The sequence below is a fragment of the Tursiops truncatus genome, chromosome 7 (genome assembly GCF_011762595.2).
Source record: "Tursiops truncatus isolate mTurTru1 chromosome 7, mTurTru1.mat.Y, whole genome shotgun sequence".
NCBI classification, from domain to species: Eukaryota; Metazoa; Chordata; class Mammalia; order Artiodactyla; family Delphinidae; genus Tursiops; species Tursiops truncatus.
In genome coordinates, this window is record NC_047040.1 from 73,504,760 (window position 1) to 73,524,218 (window position 19,459).

Consider the following 19,459-nt stretch of genomic DNA (forward strand, 5'->3'; position numbering starts at 1 on the left):
GAAGAACCTGGCCTGCCCACCAAGCTTTTCAAGAAGGCTGAAGACCCACATTCATCTAATTATGAGATTCAAACCCAGGCCAGTAGGCCTGGTGAGTAACCGGTATAGAAAATAGAGAAGAGGGACTTCCCTGCTGGTCCAGTGGTTAAGAATCGCCCTCCAATGCAGGGGACATGGGTTCGACTCCTGGTCAGGGAACTAAGATCCCACATGCAGTGGGGCAACTAAGCCTGCACACTGCAACTAGAGAGAAGCCCATGCGCCACAACTACTGAGCCCGTGCACCACAACTAGAGAAGCCCTCATGCTGAAACTAGACAGAAGCCCTCATGTCACAATGAAGACCCAGGGCAACCAAAAAAAAAAAGAGAAAATAGAGAAGAATAGTATATTTATAACCCTGAAAGAGGTAAAACTTTCCTGGGATTCACAAAATTCAGAAGTTATAAAGGAAAGCATCAACTGATTTTAGTATTTAAAAGTTCAGAATTTCTGTGCAATAGATGTCAAAATTAAAGTCAAAAGACAATTGTCAACCTGACAGAAATTTTTTGCAACATATGGGCATAAAATGATATCAGCCTTAATATCTAAAAATTTCATGCCAATTAAGATGGGAAAAAACAACCTAATAGAAATTCAAGAAATTACAAATGATTAATAAACATGTGAAAAATGTTCAAATGCAAATTCAAACAGAGATATATTTTTGCCCTTAGATAGACAAACATTTAAAATATTTGTAATAGCCAAGAGCATATAGGTATATTGCAGGTAGAATATAGTTTGGGAGTACCTAAAAAATTATACATTCACTTTGAATTGGCAAATGCCACTTCTAGACATCTTTTGTACATACATGTGTGTACTAAGATATAGGATTAAGAGAATTAATTGCCACATCATAAAAAATATAGAAACAATTTAAATATCCATCAACAGAAGAATGGTTGATATGGAATGCTATACAATGGTTAAAAATCATGTGGTAAATTCTAATAAGGAACGGTTTCCCAAACATACTGCTGTATGAAAATGCAAGTTGCAGAACAAAATGTATAGTGTGATTCCAGAAGTGATAAGAAATCCTCCAGACAAAAGTATATATAGTGTATATAGCTATGTAGAAGAATGTCTGGAAAAGTCATACGTAAAGGTTAGTTTAGAGTGCTTCTGTTAAGGAAAGTGGGATCCTCTGAGGAGAGGGAGGTGGAGAGGTAGGGGAGAGAGTATGGGAGATTTTCACTTTTTATTCTCTATATCTCTCTGTGGTTTAAAGGTTTATGACTAGAATGTATTCAAGTACTTGTGTATCTGAAACTTAACAAAAATGACATCATGGTTATCCTTATACAGTACTGCTTGCTGCAAAGTTTAATGGAATAGTTTCTTCTAAAATCTCACCTAAGATGATTTATAGTTTCAGAATACAGTTGGAAAACCAATTATGAGATCACAAATAAGCAGGGTGTATAGCAGGATTGCTCACAAACCACTAAATTTAGGACTGGTTTGCCAGCAGCACATGTTTTAAGATAAGGCCGAAGTCCTTGTTAGAGCTGGTGCCGGTTATAATGAGGTGATTTTGCTGACAAACTGAACCCAGCCCCATCATACTAAATTCTGCACTGCAGCAAGTAGTGTCACATTCTGGGATGGGCTTTCTTTCTCTGCTGCAATCCTACTGAACTTTTGCTCTTTAACATATAAGAAAAACGGTGGCAGGATGAAATTTCCCTGGTATCATTAAAATTGTGAAACTGACTTACAGTTGTTTGGCAAAGCCATTACATAAGAACATAATTTTTCTTGAAATTTCATGAGAAAAAGCTTGATGCCCTCATATTCATGAATTTTCTCCCTCTAAGAATGGCCTTTTTGGTCTGTCATTTGTTTTCCTGCTTTTGACAAAGACAGAGGTCCAAAAAATATTTCACTTTCCTCTTGTCTGTACACACTATCTGCATAAGCAAAGCAAGAGTGAAAACACCATGGTAAACAGCAGTGATATTCATCTGTAGCAGCAGGGAATGAAGAGGACTGTGACAAAATAGTAAGTGCACGCCCCATCCAAAGAGGCAGCTTCGTTCAGTTCCAGCTGGTTATTATCATGTTGGAATGGAAGTCCAGTGCTGCAGATTTTCTAGTTTTTAAGGAGAAGCCAAAAAAAAAAAAATTCTGAGTTTATGTGGTTATTAAATATTGGGAAATATAAACTATAAATACAAAATATAATGTGTAAAAATCACTTAGCCAGCCCTGTAAAACATATGAAAACCAAATTTAGCTTGTGGGCCACCACTTTGCAACTCTGGATTCATGTCATTCTTTTTGTCCTGAATGCTCTGCATCATGGGTTCCCAAACATGGCAGTGCAAAAGGATTCTCTATGGAAGTTATTAAAAGTCCAGACTATCAGGCCCCATTCAGTGTACTAAACTTGTAATTACATTTTTAACAAGTTCCTCTATTAACTGTATACAGCTTGCCCAACAAGAGCTTTTGAATAGCTGCCTATCAGCTACAATTGGAATAGCAGATGAAACCCATCTTGAATGCAAATCGCAATCTATTAATGGTAGTTGCCCAGGGCACTGATTTGAGGAGAACTGTCTGAGTGTGACCAGGTTCAGTGGGGAGATTGATGATCTGTTAGTGATGTCTACCTTGGGCATAGACAGGGAGAAATGCGGTACATGTGCAGTTTCTTTGCTGACCATGACCAATTGGTGAGGATCTGTGCTTTTAAAAATAATATTTGAATAGCTCCATGATGTGGCCTCACCTTCTTCTCTGGTCTCATCATCTACTATATCCTGCCTCATATGTGAATCTCCAGTAACAAAGTATTTGTTGCTTCCCATATGTGTCGTTCTGTTTCACTGCTCTGTGGCTTTGCTCCTGCACTTTCCATCCCTTACGCCCTCCCTTTCTGGCTGACTCTACTCCCTGGGTAGGGCTCAGCTTGGACATCTTCTTCCAGAGGAGGATTTTTCTGACTTCTTCTCCCTCCCTCTTTATTTCAGGATGGGTTAAGTGCCTTGTGCTTCCTCATATGAGTGTCCTAAGAATATCTCCATCATAGTATTTGTTTCATATTATTAAAACCATCAGCTTACACTTGACATTTCTTTCCCAAACTTGAAGCTTTCCCATCTTGAATATTTTATTCATATATGTATAAACACACAATGTATCATCAATTACATAACTAAACTACATCTGATATATCTGTAGTGCTGAATTAATGTTTATTAAATTGAACTTAGCCATTTTTATTATGGATAGCCTTATATTATATATATTTGTATTGGAGACTTATCTTTCTTGCTGAATCTTATCTTGCTTAAACATAGATGTTAAAAAATGTTGAAGCGTAGAAGCGCCTTAGAAATTATCTTATTAATATATTTCTCTTGTAATTATACACAAGAGGAAAATGAGGTTAGGAGAGGAGAGAAGCCTATGTGGTTAAGCTTAATTTCTGGAATCATACTGTCAGGGTTCAAATCCTGGTTCACCACTTCCTAGCTATGGGAACTTAACTGTAAATTCTGAGCTTCACTTTTTTTGATGCGAGGATGAGGCCAATAATATTAAGTCCTTAAGAGGGATAATATGTTGTTTCAATGAGAAAACCCCTTTTTTTACGCTTGGTAAAATTCTTATCATGTTTCAAGCACTAACTACATGTTACTTGTTGTAGTTTGCCCCTAAAATACATAGTAGTTAGTGAAAGAACCAGAAGAAGAACCCAAGTTTTCTGACTTTCATTCCAGTTACGTTAACAGTTTAATTAATCCTCTACTATGGCAGACTACATGTTTACCAGTTTTGGCACTGGCCTTGCCCCCCAAACACCTAATACTTAGCAAGAGGGCTAAGCAATGAGGGCTTTTTGCTGGAGCCTTTAAAAGTGCGTGCAAGGTAAAGGGAAAGCATTCTTAAGCAAAAACAAAACAAAATGAGAACAATGACAGAAATTTGGACTAGATGAATAGACAAATTCTTTTTCTCACATGTAATACATTCTGCAAAACATTTAGATAAGCCACTGAATACATTTCAAGTCAAGTTTGCTTCGGTGGTTTAAAAATAATCATCCAAGGTGAGTTGGAGGGAAACATGTCTGGCTGTGTCCTCTCAATGACAACGTGCTTGTAAAATGGCGAGCATTTGGGAGTCCTTGATAAAATCATGACAATCATTTGAGCCATAATCATAGTGAATAGTGTCAATAAATTATTCTTTTAAACATTGTCTGTAGCATTACATAATGTTCAAGTTCTTGTTTTTAAATCAATTCTACAGGATTCTCACTAATCTAAAGAAACCAAAAATATTTTACCATTGCAGTGGGACAACCAATTGCTCATCAGTTCAGCTTTGTATAGAATGTTCTATTCAATGTAATGTCTGGCATCCATTTTCTTGCCTTGCCTACAATATCCTCTATCAAGGCTTCAAGACATTATTTAATGTTAGCCATGCTCACTGGAAACTGATTAGTTTGATCATATATATAATCAAATAATCAGTTTTTAACAGATGGTTTTAATGGATATGTTTTTAATATATATTATTGTAAAATTAATCTGTTTTAATATATAGCATCAAAAGGTTTTTGATAATCCCAATATTGAAGTTGACAGAAATCATTGTGTTTTTATTGAAAACAATAATGCTTAACTATAGATTTAGATCAGTATATCGTAGGAACCTAAATCCTTTAAAAAAAAGGGATATATGTTACCTGTGCAGAGTTGAGGCTGGCATGGTACGTTGGTTCTTTATGACAATGTGATCTACCAAACCAATGCTGAGACTGCCCACCTCCAATTCTTTTGTTAATGAGTAAGAACTGTGTCATATTCCTACCACAGGACAAAGGGGAGTGACTTAGGCCAATGATAATTTAGTCCACAGGGCTGGACACATTGCAACCAACAAATCAGAAGGAAGGGGATAATGAGCAATGGGGCAGTAACCAAAGGTGTGTGCTGCATCACCTCTAGAAATCAATTCGAAGAATAGATCCTAGTGCTAGGATGATGAGTGTTTCCTCACACCACGATGGCATTCCTAATGATCAGGCATTCATGTTCATGAACAGCTTGGAGGATAAAGGTGTGCAGAAGTAATAACTAGCATGAATTTAGCTGTGGTAATAAGATACATACCATTTAAAAACTGCTCTAGTATCTATGCAAATACGATACGTATTTAGGGAAACTTTTATTATTTCAGGCCACCAACTGGTGCTAGTTAATAAGAGGTTTTAGTTAATAAATAGGATTAGTGTTACACCAAGAGTCTCAGGAAATAATAGTTGTTCCCAAACCTGGCTATGAAGCTGAATCACATGGACTTGAGAAATTCCAAGGACTTGTGGGATAGATGAAGAGGTGTTAGTATGAAAGGTGGAATGGTCCAACGTATTTTTAATTTGAGCAATAAAAAAGCTTTGAGATATTTTGTGACCTATAGAGTTTAGAGTAACACCGTATGAAATAAACACGCCTGCCCTGAGCACGCTGGTATTCTTAAAAGGTGAATAAAACGTACTCAGGTGTGAATAGAAACCCTCATTTAAAAAAATGGAACAAACTCGCTTGTGTTTGCCTCTATCCAGTGGTTCTTAACTTTCTTGGTTCAAGGGCCTCATTGAGAATCTGATCAAGGTTATGGAACACTTCCCAGAGAGATGCACATTTACATATTCACACAGTGCTTTGAATATTAATACTCCCTTCTCTAATGTTCTTGGTCTTATTAGAAAAACCGAAACAGCATAACTAATAACTAACAACAGATACGATTGATCAAGTCCTTACCAGTTTTCCAAGTTCTACCTAGATCTACTGAATTAGAAGCTTCAGGGGCTCAAAAATACGTAATTTCATAAAGTCCTTTTGTTGTTTCTGATGAAATTAATTGGATCCCTCTTGATTAGTCAGAGAAACAAGGGCTTTAGAGTCAGACAAACTTGAGTTAAAAAATCAAAACTTTACATTCAATGAGCAAGGAAGTCACTTAAACACTGTGTCTTAGTCCCTCTCACCTATAGAATGTGAAAGGCAGCTGTCTTCACAAGAGTGTGATAAAAATAATATGATATAATGTATGACAGGCTCAGAGCACGCCCCTAGCATATAGTAAGCACTATATGCATCTTTTCTTTATCGTAGATACTCATAAGGGGCCTGATTTGTTTGCAGTGAGGATATTGTCCTAATATTAAATAATTCCTTGAGATAAAAAATTCAGAAAGCAGAAATCGTGATACTAAAACCAAGATAAAATAGGAAAGGCAAGAGCTGCAGATGGCTTTTATTTGAGTCGCATAATGTATAAACATATTATCACGGCAGAGCTTCAGAAAACAAAGCTCATTGCTCCCCAGATGCACAGGTCTCATCTTTAACCTTAATTTTGCAAGGCTTCTGGAAGGTTTCCAATTCTTAAAGCTTTTAAATTTTCATGTCAATATAGTGAATTCTTGGTTGTGTGAAAGGAGACACAAGTGTTCAGAATGGTTCTGAATTGGGAAAAGGATAATATAAATCATGTTTTATGTCTAGCAACAAACCTTTGAGCATGATGCAATAAACACTGTGGAGAAGAGTTAAGATTTAGAGATGTACCCCGATTGTTTGGTCAACCAAAAAAGAATATTCTTATTGGAAACGTTAGCTTTAAAAAGGATAAAAATGGGGGGTCTGGGTTAGACAAAAAAAAAAAAGAACAGTAGCGGCATTGGGTGAAATAACTGAGAAAATGGAAAAGGAGGAAACAGCCAAAAACAGGGAAGCAGTGATGACTGCTGGCATTTTGGGAGAGATTTTAAAGTAATTTTGCATAGCTCAGTAACTTACCTGGGAGGTTTTCTCTCGCTTCTTAGGTTAATGTATCTTTGATACATCCAAGAATCTAAGAGATGGGTCAGGAGAGTTAAGGTCAATGATGGAGTGTCCCGAAATAGAATCAGATCACTAAAAGAGCTTAGTGACATTTAGTGACCCATGAGGCCACTATTGTCTCACAGAGAATCAACATATGAGATAAATATTTGCCCTGAGCTGGTGAGTGTCCTCTCAAAATGTTGAGTGCGGAACCATGGCTGTGAATCAGTACTTTCACAGAGAACAGAGCCAACACGTGTTTGTTTTTTTTCCGTGGTCTTTACGTTTTCCACCCATGGACTTCACTGAAAATCTGACAAAAGATTTTATATACCCTTCCTAGAGAAATTGTTTACATTTACATATAAGCATAGTTTTTTGTTGTTTGATCGCCACTTCTCTCATGTTCTTGGTCGTCTAGGGAAATATAAACAATGTAACAAGTAATAATACCTTCAATTATTAATTAAGCTAATAATAACTAATAGTTACCATTAATTAAGTCCTTACTGTGGTAAGGACATTGTGCTAAGCCCTTTATATGCATTACCTCATTATATCCTCACATTTACCCTATGAATTAAGTAATATTATGGACCCCATTTTATAGATGAGAAAACTGAGGCTTAGAGAACTTAAATAGCTTGCTTAAAGCTCTACGGCTAGCAAGTGGCAGAGCCTGGAATCAAACTGAGGTCCGTGTGGTGCCAGTGCATATAATCTTAAACACTCCTTCATAATACCTCTAATTTTTTTATAGAATTTTTTTATAGGCACTTAAGATTCCATATTCCAACCTGAGCTCTAAAAGATTAGTGAACCTTCTGAATTTATACATTGTGTGCGTGTGTGTGCAATGTTTGTTTTTCTGGAGATCGATAGCTTTAAGCGGATTCCCTTAGGATACCTCGTCTAAAACAGTAAAGAGTCAGTCATCTAGCTCTGTCAGATTTTAGCTGTGGAGTAAGTTAGGCCATCATAGAACCACATATTTGGGCCACATTGACCGTCTTCTCTCCACTTCTGTCATCTCACAGAATTGCTGTTATTGAGTTGTTTTTGGAATAATGCCCTAGTCTTGAATTGAAGAATACTGCCAGAAATAGATGTATAAAATCTACGACTGCATTTGCTTTAGGAATATTTTTGAGTATATTTTAAATATACTCAAATATTTTAAATATTTAAAATGTTTAAAAATACCTCCAGTGTCTTCTAAACGAAACCTCAACCAACAAATTACTTTTAGAAGAGAGAATATACCTTCCTTATGCATAATAAAGAAAGTAATGATGTATCCCTTTACGCAAAAGCCAAAATTTCAGACTCGAATCTGCAATCCAACTTTAGTACTTTTGGAGGGGTCTTTGGCTTGCATACTTGAATTTTATCTCACCCTCAGTTATAGTCATCTACTCTGATTTGTATTTTCCCTTGTTTTGTGTGTGTGTGTAAATAAATATATATATTTCATTCCATGAATTTTTGTTTTTGGCGGGAGAAGGATTTATTACTTGCAGCAAGTAGGGAGAACACAAGGGATCTTTCCTAAAGCAGTGTCTCCATTCCATGAATTCTTGTAAAGCGTCTGAAATTCTTTATGGAACACTGAGGAATATAAATTAAAAATTTAAGTTTTCCTCCTTCTTCCTTTTCTATCACTTCATGCCTAAAAAGAGGCAGAGCTTTAAGACCTTGCAAATGTTTGTTCTTTAATGCCTTAACCGACAAAGATCATTTTCAAGGAAATGATCCCCAGTTAGGGCAAAATAGCAGATTAAAATAGTACAAATGCCTTCAATGACAAACACTTTCCTTACTGATTAACTTAGCAGAGGACCATATCTTGCTTCCCTCCTCCCCTACAAATATTTTCTCAGGCAAAAATGGATTTCTTTCATTCACGACTGGATTTTCTGAGAAGTAGCTGTATTGTAGCTATTTTGTGTTGTGAATCTAATAAAGCCACATGGTTTAAACCCAGATTTGAAGGGGCAAAGTTCTCTTCCGGTTGTGTATACTTAAGTACCTGAATGTGAAGTCTAGCCCAGTGAAAAGATCAACACACCAGCTCAGGCGTTAGCTAATATTGCTGATATTTATGCATAGAGTTAACATTTGGCTCAAGAAAGAACTTTGAATTTTCTTAGTCAATTAAAACAAGTAATTGGTTAAGAGTCTAAACCTTGGTGCCATAGAGCATGATTCTTGAAAACATTTTAGGTCAGGTTGAACCAATTATGAACTCTGCTGGGAAACTGTAAAAAATCAGGAAAAACTTTAAGACAGCTACAGTGGGTGTCTGTTCTGAAAAAAGTGTATACAGAAAATCTTTTCCACTGCCTTGCATACCAAGAGAACTCTCAAATTTTTGCTTCTCACCAAGATCAGTCTTATAAACCCTACACTTACATATCTCACTACTGGTTCCTCAGCTCTAACGCATGTCTCATCATTTCGAACTCAGTATCTGAAGTGGAATTCATACACATCCAACCTGACTCTTTTTTTTAAGTATAGTTGATTTACAATGTTGTGTTAGTTTTAGATGTACAACAAAGTGATTCAGTTATGCATATATATATATATATATATATATATATATATATATATATAAAATGTACTTTTTCAGATTCTTTTCCCTTATAGGTTATTACAAAATATTGAGTATAGTCCCTGTGCTATACAGCAGGTTCTTGTTGGTTATCTATTTAATATATAGTAGTGTATATATGTAAATCCAACCTGACTCTTCTCAGTGTTCCCTCTCTGAGTGAATGGCCCACCCAGGGCAGGCATCAGAACGCTGAGGGATACCTTGAATCATTCCTCTCCTTTCCTGTCTCCCCCTCCTCTTTCAACAAACTGCTCTTTTTTCTATTTCCTTTGTCAAAATTTGTTCCTGCCAAGAGTCTTTTTTCAGCCAGATGACTGAGCAATCCTCCTGGCTAGTGACCTAGATTTCACTCTTGCCTAGGCACAGCCCATTCTCTGCATTAGAAGCTGGAGTGGTATTTTAACATTTCAGTCTGATCATGCCATTCCCTTTATTGAAAACTTCCAGTGACTCCCCATTACTTTAAAAATTAGGATCCAAATCCTTAATGTTGCCTAAAAGGTGCCCATCTTCAGACTCATCTCTAGCATTCGGATTTCTCTAAAACCAAGTGCCTACTTGCCTTGAGTCTTTCATACACACACACACACACACACACACACACACACACACACGCAAGCACTCAACCCCTAACTAATTTCTATTCTACTTTCAAACTCTGCTCAACACACATCCTAACAGAAACTTTCCTTGCTACTTCTGACAGATTCAACCCACTGTAATTTTTAGAGTACCCTATATTTGCCCTTTCTAATACTTATCACAATTTAATTAATTCTGTAACTAGTTTTTAATATCTTTTTCTTTTGTTTGACATAAATTTCAAAAAAGTAGATGACATTTTTTTTTTACACTATATACCCAGTGTCTGAAATTAGTGCCTTGCACAAAGCAGGTATTGGGTGAATTAAGTAACAATTGGTGAACCACCTTGTGAGTTAGGTACAAAATGCTACTCTAAATAGTTATATGATTTTTACCTTGTGGAAATTATTAAACATTAATGCTACTAACTATTCCTATTTCCTTTGGGAAGAAGTCAATTTTAAACACAATTTTTAGTAAAAACTAGGAAAGAAGAGGATGGACATATACATTGACTGAGTGCTTACAGTGTAGAACGGCTTTAGATCATCAAGCGATACTAATTCTAGTGTAATTCTCACAATTGCTCAGTGAGAATTCATGAGAAAAGAACAGAGACCCAAAGGATAACTTGACCATAGTTACACAGTTATCAAATGACAGAGATGGCAATAATTCAAAGGTTTCAACAAAATAAGTCCACTTTTGGGAAATAACAGGACCAAATGTATCTTCTGGTGTATTAACACTCGTTAACAAAGGAGATGCTGGGATCTAGGTGTATTTGACTCAAGTGTCAAGAAACCATTTCCATCACATAACTGTCACTCCATCTATGGAATGAACGAAGAAAAGGCTCTTAGCAGTAGTGCTTTGATATACACGCTGAAGATGTATTAACTGCCCATAAAAATTAAAACTAAAGTGAAACTTTGGGGCTTTGTAGGAGCCATCTAAATTAAATCAAGATACAGCATAGCAAGTTTTCCATCTGCTTCTATGCCATGTGCTATCAGATACTTTGACCTTTGAGATTTATGAAAGAGTACGACAAAATCCTGTTCTCCAGTTTGTTTATCCTAAGGACATCATGGCTTCAAGGTCTTCCAGGACCTTGAAGAAACAGATGACAACCTGTTGTCCACTTCTCTGCCTCTCTGGTATAGTCTGAGCTTGATCTCTTAATAGATAGCTGCAGCAGGGTAATGGGACAGGCCACCCTCTTCAGCGAAATGAAATTCATATTTGGTGCTTTTGATTGCAGACTTGACTGTCAGTGATCCACAAAGAGATACGTACGGTGCTGCAGTGAATTGGGTCCTTGCTACTCTGTGTGTGTGCACATGTGTGTGCACCTGAATGTGCACATGTGTGTGCACATGAATGTGTATCTCTTTTGGTGCTTTTGGTGCTTTGGATTCTGATATGGTTCTCCTGTGAAGTGGTAAGGTCACACCTATGTGGGTGGAAGGAGAGTAAGTGGTCTCACTTTAAAGAGTTGGATATTACTGGAGTCAATGATGTGGTGAAGAGGAGGATTCTCAGAAAAAAATGAACATTTAGAAGGTGGGCTTTAGAAAGGCAAGAGGGAATGTCTGTTGCTCTCTGGGGTCAGCCTCCCCCTAAATAAGATGGCCTCTGCCGAACAGGCCACAGGGAAATGAGTCTGGAGCTGAGGGGGGAAACGCCTCTCTAGGAGACCACAGGAAAGAACATGAACAAATAATACTTTATGAACTATGTTGCCTGGTTGTATGTTCCTATCTGGTTTGGTTTCCCTTGTTATTATATCTGAGCTTCAAGTGGAGTTTGTTTCACTCCTCCAGCCTTGCATCAACTCCAGGACTAGGAATTTAGAGAGCAGTTGTGTTCCACATCAAGCTGTAGTATTACACGTGAATTTTTCTTCTATTTATGTCCCCATGTCCCCACTCTCTGGGCCCACGTGGTGGTGGCAGAGTTGATTACTGAGTTGTTTATCCGTCAACCTCTTGCCTACATGACAATATTCTCTCCATTGAAACCTCAGAAGGTATTAGACTTGAGTTATTGAGCAAGGTTCTGGACTCTTTAGAGGAATATCTTTAGATTCTTCTTTCTCGTAAGTTTCTCCATAGCCCTCAGATTTCCCACTAATAATTGCTGTTTTCTGAAAGTCATGTAAGAAAAAATTTTTCTTCAAAAAAAAAAAAAACACTTAAAGGCACAATATACAAATACACAGCTATATACTAGCCTGAAAGAATTTTGTTCATTCTGAAATATAATTTATCAACCAATAACCATACAATTTCAGAACGTTTCTTGTTTGAATGGGAGGAATGGGTGGGAGATTAGGAGCCCTTTGTGTAGGACAGAGGGGGCAAAAGAGGAATAAGAGAGGCTAGAAATAGCAAAGACCAGCTGGGCTTACTTTGCCTCTTTTCTTGGAGTGAGGCTAATTTACTTTCAACTGGTGGAGTCCTTTTGCCCAGAGTGGGAAGAGATAAGCTGTGAGCCAACTTGTTTTTCAGTGATGGACCAAGTATTGGATGACTTTTTCCCTCAACCACAGCAGTTTCTTAAGAATCTGGTTTCCAGAGAATTCATAAATAGAAGTATCAGTGTATTTTACATCTCTATACAATAGATAAGGAGAAGGGGCACACCAAGAAAATAATGTACCTCATCTTCCAAAATGTCATGGTTTGCTGTATGTTTGGTAATCCTAATGTAGGAGTCACCTTAAAGGAAATGAGTGGGTTGATAATGACTTATTATGAACCTCTAAGAGCAGGACACATGTGGGTCCTATCACAAGATAAGCACCCTACTTGGCAGCAGGTTAGTAAAAGCTACTGGGTCACATAGACAATCCAACAGGAAGTAATTGAGTTTGGATTATTTTTGAGATCTCCCAGCATCCTTCGCATCACTCTCAAGTTTACTCCTCTGGAGCTTTGGGCAGTAATGCTTTCTATCATTGTTCTTTTTGGTTTCTTGTCCTGTTAGGTTATAGAAAAATCCCTGACGTCTCAGTTTAGGAACAAGAGTCTCACTCTTAGGGGATAGAAAGTGAGTACTTCTGATAACTATTTTTGGGCTTTTGTCATTGGCAATCTTTTTTACTTTGTGCATTTTATGTTTTACAGCCAAAAGTAAATAAATAAATAAATAAATATTTTTAAAAACCTGATGCTCTGTTCCCAAGCCTTCCTTGAAGCTACAGTTAGGGTGAAGAAAGGCACAGCTAGTGTTCAGATGCAGCAGCAGGAGAGATCCTAGCGGAATCATCCACTGTCCGGCCTCAGAGTGTTGATGGCATCAGATGCACTGTCTGTGCCCATTGGGGGACAGGGCAGAGCACTTCAAAGGCCAGTCCCCCTGGGTGCTTATTATGTGCCAAGTTAATTTCAGTTGCCAATGTCAGAACTGCCAGTGTTAGAACTAGCAATACGTCTTAGGTAGCATTCTGTTACATGAACACATTTGTGCTATAAAAAGATCCTTCTGGCTGAAGAGTCCATGAGAATAGATTGGAGAGGAGTGAATCTCAAGGAAGGGGGACCAGTTAGGAGGCATGTTTGACATTTCAAGTAAAAGAAGATGATGACTTGCGGTAGGATGGTCGCAGTGAGATGGAAAGAAGTGAAAAAATTTGAGAGATTTTTAATAAAAGTTAGAATCCATAGAAACTGCTGATTAACTGGATGTAAAAGATGAAACAGAGGGAAGTGATAAGGGGGAAAGAAACAGGGTATTTGTCTGGGGTTAAAAATAACTGTCCTTTTTGAGTGATTTACTCAGGAAGAGATGCATTTGTACTGAGTCATCTAACTCTCTTACCTCCCTGTAACCTCACTCTGGTAGAGTATAATTACAGGCCCATTTTAAGGAAATGATCCAAGTGGTGGAGGCTTGCTTACTTGGAACTGAATCTCTGACCTGCCTTTTATAGATAGAGCCTGTATTGAATGCACCTAATCAGCTTAGCACACTGACATTAGCCAGTGGAAGAGAAAACAGACAAAGTTTGAGTTTGTTGAAAGACCATATTAATAGTATTAAAAGCATACAAAAATCAGTGAAGGGGGTGCAGTCATTTTGGAAGGTGGTGAAAACACCTAGTGTGAATACTTTACAAAGATATTAAGCTTTTAGCAGTGGCAGTCGAGCTAAGAAACTGTTTGATATCCCCCCATTATCCATGTCCACAGAGCGGGGTCATTATTTTTCTTTTTTATGAGACCTGAGCTGTCTCATGAGGTATAGACACTTTGAAGGTATATATTGTAGAATCTCAACAAAGTTCCTAAAACACATGACTATTTTCATGGGATGGAATTAACAACAGACAAGAGAAGAAGAAGAACCGAAGTGAAACTAAAATTTCCCAGTGTAAAACTTTCTGGGATTAAGAGATGAGATGAGTGAAGATGAGTGTGTCATGCACTTCTTTAGAGAGAATGTGAGTTTAGGGAAGGAAAAACGCAGTAAAATGAGAAAAGATTAGACCTTGACAGTATATAGCAAATTATCATAGTATGCCTCCTCACCATATGCTTGTTCCATGACAAGTTCATGTTCCAAGATGAAATGAGAAATTAAGATGCATGGCATTCATGATTCTGGAAAGGATAATAATAAAAGAAACCTGTACAATAAAAAAAATCCTAAACAACCACACCCAACCAATAGTCATTTTCAAAGTTCAGTTATTACACATTTACTTGCCTTATTCATTTGGAATGTTATTCTGCAAATGCATCAAATCTTTACAATTTATACCTGTTTCCCTGGTTATGTAAGATTTACTCACCCGAAGTCTGTTTTGCTGATGGGTTATGAACTCCTCAATTATTTGTTGTTTTTGTTTTCCGTTGATGATGAGAATCCAGGAGTCATGACGTAATGTTGCTATGGTAATGAATATGTACAAATAGATGATTAAGGGTGGGGGGAACCTTAAATCTTTAGAAACATATTTGCATGTAAATTTCTTTCCAGTGAAATTTTTTAAAATTTCACATGTAAATTTTTTTGTTATGTACAAAAGTATGAAAGATGTACTATATTATATCGTATCTTGAACAATGCATTTGTGCTGCTTGTATTAAGTAACAGGAGTCACTCACTATGCTCCAAGGAGTGTTTTCTTAATAATAGTTCATTTTTAAAGATATTGGATTAAAACTGGATTAATTTCCATAGGTGCGTTTATGTGTGTGTGTACAAATAAAGTATACTCTTTTAAGTAAAAATTGGGACACATTATAAGGGTGAAGCTCTTTTCTTCAAGCCTATCAGAAATATTTATAGTTGCCTAAGAATATACTTTGCCAGCCATTGGAACTCAATACATGCTGAGTGGTTAACTTGTTACTTCAAAGCTGCCATAGAACTGATGTTGGAAGAAGACATGAACTTAGGACAGAGGGAAATGGTATTTGGAGATGTAGTTTAATATAATCCTACCAGTTAAGTATTTAGATTTTGACTTATTAACCTTTTTTTGTTGTATCACAGAACTTTGCACCAAGATGTCAAGAGTTGCTGCTTCCTTCATTGGCTGGCCACATGTTGTCTGGCAAGGTACTTAACAACACTTGGCTTTTTTATACTGTGCTTAAGACAAAGGTAATGATCTTTTGCCATTTGAGGAGGATTCATTAGACCAGCATTGTCCAATAGAGATAGAATGCGAGCCACACATATAATTTAAAATTTTCTAATAGCTATACTAAAAAGTAAAAAGGAAGAGGTGAAATTAATTTTAGTAACATTTTATTTGACCCAATGTATCCAAAATATTATCATTTCAACATGTAAGCAATATAAAATTATTAATGATATATTTTACATTCTTATTTTGTAATAAGTCTTTGAAATCCAGCATGCATTTTTTTTTTTTTTTGCGTTGCACGGGCCTCTCACTGTTGTGGCCTCTCCCGTTGCGGAGCACAGGCTCCGGACGCGCAGGCTCAGCGGCCATGGCTCACGGGCCCAGCCGCTCCGCGGCATGTGGGATCTTCCCAGACCGGGGTACGAACCCGTGTCCCCTGCATCGGCAGGTGGACTCTCAACCACTGCGCCACCAGGGAAGCCCCAGCATGCATTTTATACTTACAGCACATGTCAATTTGGACTAGACACAGTTCAAGTGCTCACTACTCACATGTGGCTGGTGGATAACATAGCAGACAATGCACCATTAGACTAAGAGGAAAGTGTTGAATTTATTTAGAATATTGAAGTTATTCAGTATCAGACTTCTTGGGCTAATAACCTTGCTTTCTTAGAAGATGAGAGCTTTCCAACTTGCAGGGAAATTGCTTACTGTATTCAAGAGACAAAATAAATATGTGGAGGGTAAATACCTGACATTAGCATAATGCCTTGGTTTGACAGTATGTTCACTTTCACTACCCTTTTTAATCCTGTCGTGGTTCTGAGAAATAGGGAGGAATGAAGTTCCACTTACTTTTGAGGAAGCAGGCCCTGATCTTTAGGCTCCAAGTCTCATGATCGAATGGTAGATCACCATCTAGGGTATAGTTACCAAATAATGAGCAAGCCAAGTCAGCCAAAATATAATGTGTTCTAGCATTTTCTTTTCTTTTTTTAAAAAAAGCATCTGTTTTGTGGGTGTCTGGAAGGGCTCAGGCTTGTCCCAGATCTCCATTTTTTTTTTGATTTATTTGTTTGCTTGGATCCAGAATGAAATGAGAACAAAGTCTTTTTATGCTTAGGAATGTTTTGATTCATACAAGGTGGTGGTGGTGGGGGTGAGATCCTCAAGACTGTCACTATCATGCATCAAAGTCCAACAAATATCCCACCCCCAATACTGTGACTCTTTGATTAAGTCAACTGCATACAGCATTTCACCATAGGTCTTCCATAGATGTGCTATTTAGAGCTAAAGTAGGTGAAGAAGCAAGTAATATCTCTTACTCGAAAGCAATTCATTTATATGACAATCACTTTTCAAAGAGGCCCCTAACAGCAGCAATAACACCAGCACTGGATTCTTGGCTTTTTGTGTTGTTCAGTTTAAAATAATCCCATTCAGACTGACATATACACACTACCATATATAAAATAGATAACTAATAAGGAGCTACTATATAGCACAGGAAACTCTACTGAATACTCTGTAATGGCTTATATGGGAAAAGAATCTAAAACAGAGTGGATATATGTATATGTATAACTGATTCACTTTGCTGTACACCTGAAACTAACACAACATTGTAAATCAACTATACTCCAATAAAACTTTTAAAAAATAATTCCACTCACTTTAATGTACAAGCTACATACCTGGATTAAATTTAGGCTACTTTCTATTAATTGGTAATGCTGCCCTTATATTTTCAAACGCAATCCACATGGGAAGCACACTCATTTGATAAGCCCCAGGGATTTAAACAATACTCAAAGTGTCTAGTGCAGTACTTTCAATCATTCTTCACCTCCCCTTAAAGCTTGTGTATGATTCCAACCCGCCCCTCAGTTTTTCAACTGCTGAAATTGTACTTGCTAAGTATTTTGCATAGGACGGGTCCTCTACTTCCTTCTAAACCTGGATTACACATTGCAGACGACCACATCACCTGGTGCAGGTAGTCCAGCTTCGGTCGCCATTCATGGGGGGGCGGGTCACTTGAAGGCATCAGATTAGAGATGAAGTTTGTTAAGCCAAAACTATAGGTAGCCTAGGAAGTGAGGCACCTGGTTATTTCCAGGGCTGGACAGAGAGGGCGCCCTTCCACAGACGCGCGCACAGCCAGGACGTGGCGGAGTGAGGAGCCAGGAGGAATACCCAGGATGTTTCAGGGCTCAGTCTAGTTAGAAAACCTTTAGGGCACTGGACAACAAATGAGTGTCGAGACCTGGACGCGTGGATCTTCTGTAGGAGACTATAGAGCGGAGCAACAGGAAGCAACTGCTGCAGGGTTTAAGTCTTCCTGAAGTCTCAGTAGGGCTTTCCCTCCTGTCCCGACGCCCTTCTCAGCGTATCCAGTCTTGGGGACTCCGCGCCACCCCACCTGCTTTCTTTGCCTCCCCCTGCGCCCCCCCCGCCCCCACCTTTCTGCGATCTCACTGCTTCTCCTGCGGGCCGCCCTTGCCCGCCAGCCGGGCTGCGGCAGGCCCCGTGCGGCTGCCGGAGAGCCCAGGGGGCGGAGGCGCGGCAGGGGCGGGCTCTGTCGCCCCCCCGCCCCCCGCCAGCCGGGCTGCCGGGGCCAGTGGCTGGAGCGCCGCGCACCGCCAGCCGCGGGGGCGGGGGATGGGGGAGGCAGGGGAGGGGGGCGCCCGCGCTGATTAGAGCCAACCGCACACTTCAAAAGGGTGTCGGGCAGTGCTTCCCTCCTGCGCCCCGGGAACTTCAAAGCGGCCCGCGCTGCCCCGGCCGTCGCGCTCGGCTCCGGGGCCTCGCAGCCCGGGCGCGGCGCCTGGTGGCCATGACCCGAGCGTTCCGCGCCGCGCTTCGCCAGGCTCTCCTGCTGCTCGTCGCGGCCGCCGCGCTCTCGGCAGGTACTACAAGCGACCCTTTCTCCGCGCCCGTGAGGGTGGGCGTCGGGGGCGGTCTGCGGGTGGGCAAGGGGTGGGGAAAGAAAGTGCTCCGAGCGAACTGACCTTCCTCGGGGCGGAGTGCAAAGCGCCAGTTAGATTGAAGGGGCGCGGGATAGGGCGCAGCGTGGGCACCTGAAGTCGGCCAGCAGGGTAGACAGGTGTGTTGGGGATGAAGCCACCAGGAGGGGGGAAGAGCTCCAGGGACGTTGGGGTATGGGATTAGGGGTGAGGTGGGTGACACATTTGGGGGCAGATTGTAGCGGAGGGAGTAGGAGAGTGTTTGTGGGTGTGTGCAGGGCTGGGAGTTGGGTGGCACCGTGAGTTCACTCTGCAGGGGCTTGGGGGACGCTCCGTGCTGAGCTCCGGAGAGCTAAGCAAGGATGACGACACGGTGGTGGTGGGAGAGTGGGGAGTGGTGGTGGCGATTCAGTCAGAGTTTTAGGAGATGAGGGATACCTCAAAAGCCGCTGGTGCCAAGCTCTGTAGGCGGGAGTGGGAGCTTAAATCTGCGTGGTTTGCAAGGCACAATGCTTTCGAGGTATGATCTTTACTAAGAGCTGCAGGGAAAAAAATTTCTGGCAAGAGTCCCAGCGTTTATGACAGGTCTGTGCTTTGATAGGCTAAATAGAGCCCTCGGCCCAAGCTAGAAATTAAACATTTCTTCATAATGTTTACTAGAAACTGGGGCAAATGCATATAGTGTGCTATGATGAAGAGCCCTTTAACTCTAAAATTCTTTTCATTATCACATTATTCTGGGTTATGGAGAGAGACCAGGAGCAGATTCCTTGCTAACTCA

At 39.4% G+C, this 19,459-nt stretch overlaps 1 protein-coding gene and 1 long non-coding RNA gene across 3 annotated transcripts in view; one reads left to right on the top strand and one right to left on the bottom strand.

The window, feature by feature from the left end:
* Positions 1-403: 403 nt before the first annotated feature.
* LOC141279191 (uncharacterized) lies at positions 404-18,189 on the bottom strand. Of its 2 annotated transcripts, XR_012333113.1 has the most exons (5): positions 17,700-18,189; positions 16,259-16,627; positions 14,903-15,000; positions 6,876-6,930; positions 404-2,143 (listed from the first exon to the last, which is right to left on the bottom strand). It is a non-coding gene; the product is annotated as an uncharacterized lncRNA (long non-coding RNA). The 2 variants fall into 2 exon arrangements; XR_012333112.1 differs by lacking the exon at positions 17,700-18,189 and having other exon boundaries at positions 16,259-17,667.
* Positions 18,190-18,417: 228 nt separating this feature from the next.
* ACVR1C (activin A receptor type 1C) overlaps positions 18,418-19,459 on the top strand; it is a 91,387-nt gene continuing 90,345 nt past the window's right edge. The window contains exon 1 of the mRNA XM_019922259.3: positions 18,418-18,621. Within this exon, the coding sequence (XP_019777818.1) occupies positions 18,549-18,621 (73 nt within the window). The 5' untranslated portion in view covers positions 18,418-18,548. The remainder of the gene's footprint in view (positions 18,622-19,459) is intronic.